Source organism: Penaeus monodon, chromosome 32 (assembly GCF_015228065.2).
Source record: "Penaeus monodon isolate SGIC_2016 chromosome 32, NSTDA_Pmon_1, whole genome shotgun sequence".
Classification (NCBI taxonomy): Eukaryota; Metazoa; Arthropoda; class Malacostraca; order Decapoda; family Penaeidae; genus Penaeus; species Penaeus monodon.
Window position 1 is genome coordinate 17,862,164 of NC_051417.1, and position 1,471 is coordinate 17,863,634.

Here is a 1,471-nt window from a genome sequence, read left to right on the forward strand (position 1 = left end):
CCTCGACAGGTCATACTCAGTTGAGCTCTCTCGTGATACACATAGAGCTGGCTCAGGCTATTACAATACACAGCCTGTATCAACAGTTACAAGTATTAAAGACTGTAACAGTGTGAGATTATTACCAAGAATAACAAGATGGAAAACTTTCTGTACAGTGACATCATAGGCCTCACACACGACGATACGAAAAAGACTATGACACAAGTGAAGCTAAATTGCAGTGACCATGGAACAGTCCAGATGCCTGGCGGTGGATTATATCAAATGGAAAACACTCTGGCAGGAGACTACGGAGATATGGATATAAACACAGCCATGATGGATTTCATGAGCATCAGCGATTCCAGGGACGTGGGAGAACAGCAGATCGAACTTCCGAATTACATGAGGGACATGGTGAGCAACGTGCTAACTCAGCAACAAGACTTCCCGCTGGAATTCAGTGACTCCCTTCAGACAGACCTGGACCTGGGCGCCGCCACGCTCTGGCCCGATGAGGATCCTCTGGTAAGTTTGCAATCATTTGGTCAAGATAACCCTTCTTTGCTAAATAGTTATGGCACGTGTGATATAAACATAGCGATGCCTCTTCAAGAACATGGGCATTCAACTCCCAAAACCGATGACAAGACTCTCCAGTATATTAACACGATTTCTCTCCCGTCGCAGAATCTGGATGCCATAAATCCTGACGATCTGTTCGCGAACACAACCGGAGAGCAGCACCAGCCGGAGAACCTGTACGAACATGTAGCGTACCAGCCCCTAGAGTACGCAGCCTCTCCTCAGCCACAGAGCACACGGGCGCCGGCCAGTAAAAGGAAAGTGAAGACGAGATCCAGAGACCAGCGCTCCGCCCCAGAGCCTCAGACGTCCAACTATTCAGTCTTTGAACAGCCATCTCTGGAGGAACTAGGAGTGCAGGTACACTCTCCCTACAGCGACGCCGGCAGCTCTACTGACGAAGGCAGCAGACCTCGCCAGCGACGGCCACGGGTCTCGTACGACACACTGACAGAGGAACAGAAGTACCAGCGCATACGAGAACTGAACAACGAGGCTTCCAGGCTGTATCGACAGAGACATCGCCAGAGCCTCAGCAAACTGGAAAAGGAGCAGCAAGCGCAGGAGGAGCGGAATCGCGTTCTGAGAGCCAAGATGGAAGGCCTGGAGAAGCTGAGAGATGAGGTCCAGACGTACGTTAATAATGTGTTCAAGCAGCGATTCAGTAACTAAGTGCTTTCCGGAGATATGCCTCATGTGTAGTACCTAGTTATTATGGAATAATGTTGTATCAATATTATAGTTATGAATCTGTGATCAAGCTGCATGTTCTGGCATAGTCGTAATTATTTTAGTCTGAATGTTTCCAGTACCTTTCTTATTTAATATGTTTTTAAGGTTTGTTAAAATGTAACTTTTATACTACATTTATATATTTAATAAAAAAAAGTATATTACTATTATC

At 46.5% G+C, this 1,471-nt stretch overlaps 1 protein-coding gene across 1 annotated transcript; it reads left to right on the top strand.

Moving 5' to 3' along the window:
- Positions 1 to 1,469, top strand: LOC119593686 (cyclic AMP-dependent transcription factor ATF-5-like). Its single transcript, XM_037942642.1, has 2 exons — positions 1 to 510; positions 673 to 1,469. The coding sequence occupies exons 1-2, from the start codon at positions 139 to 141 to the stop codon at positions 1,237 to 1,239; spliced, it is 939 nt and encodes a 312-aa protein (XP_037798570.1). The 5' UTR covers positions 1 to 138; the 3' UTR covers positions 1,240 to 1,469.
- Positions 1,470 to 1,471: the final 2 nt, after the last annotated feature.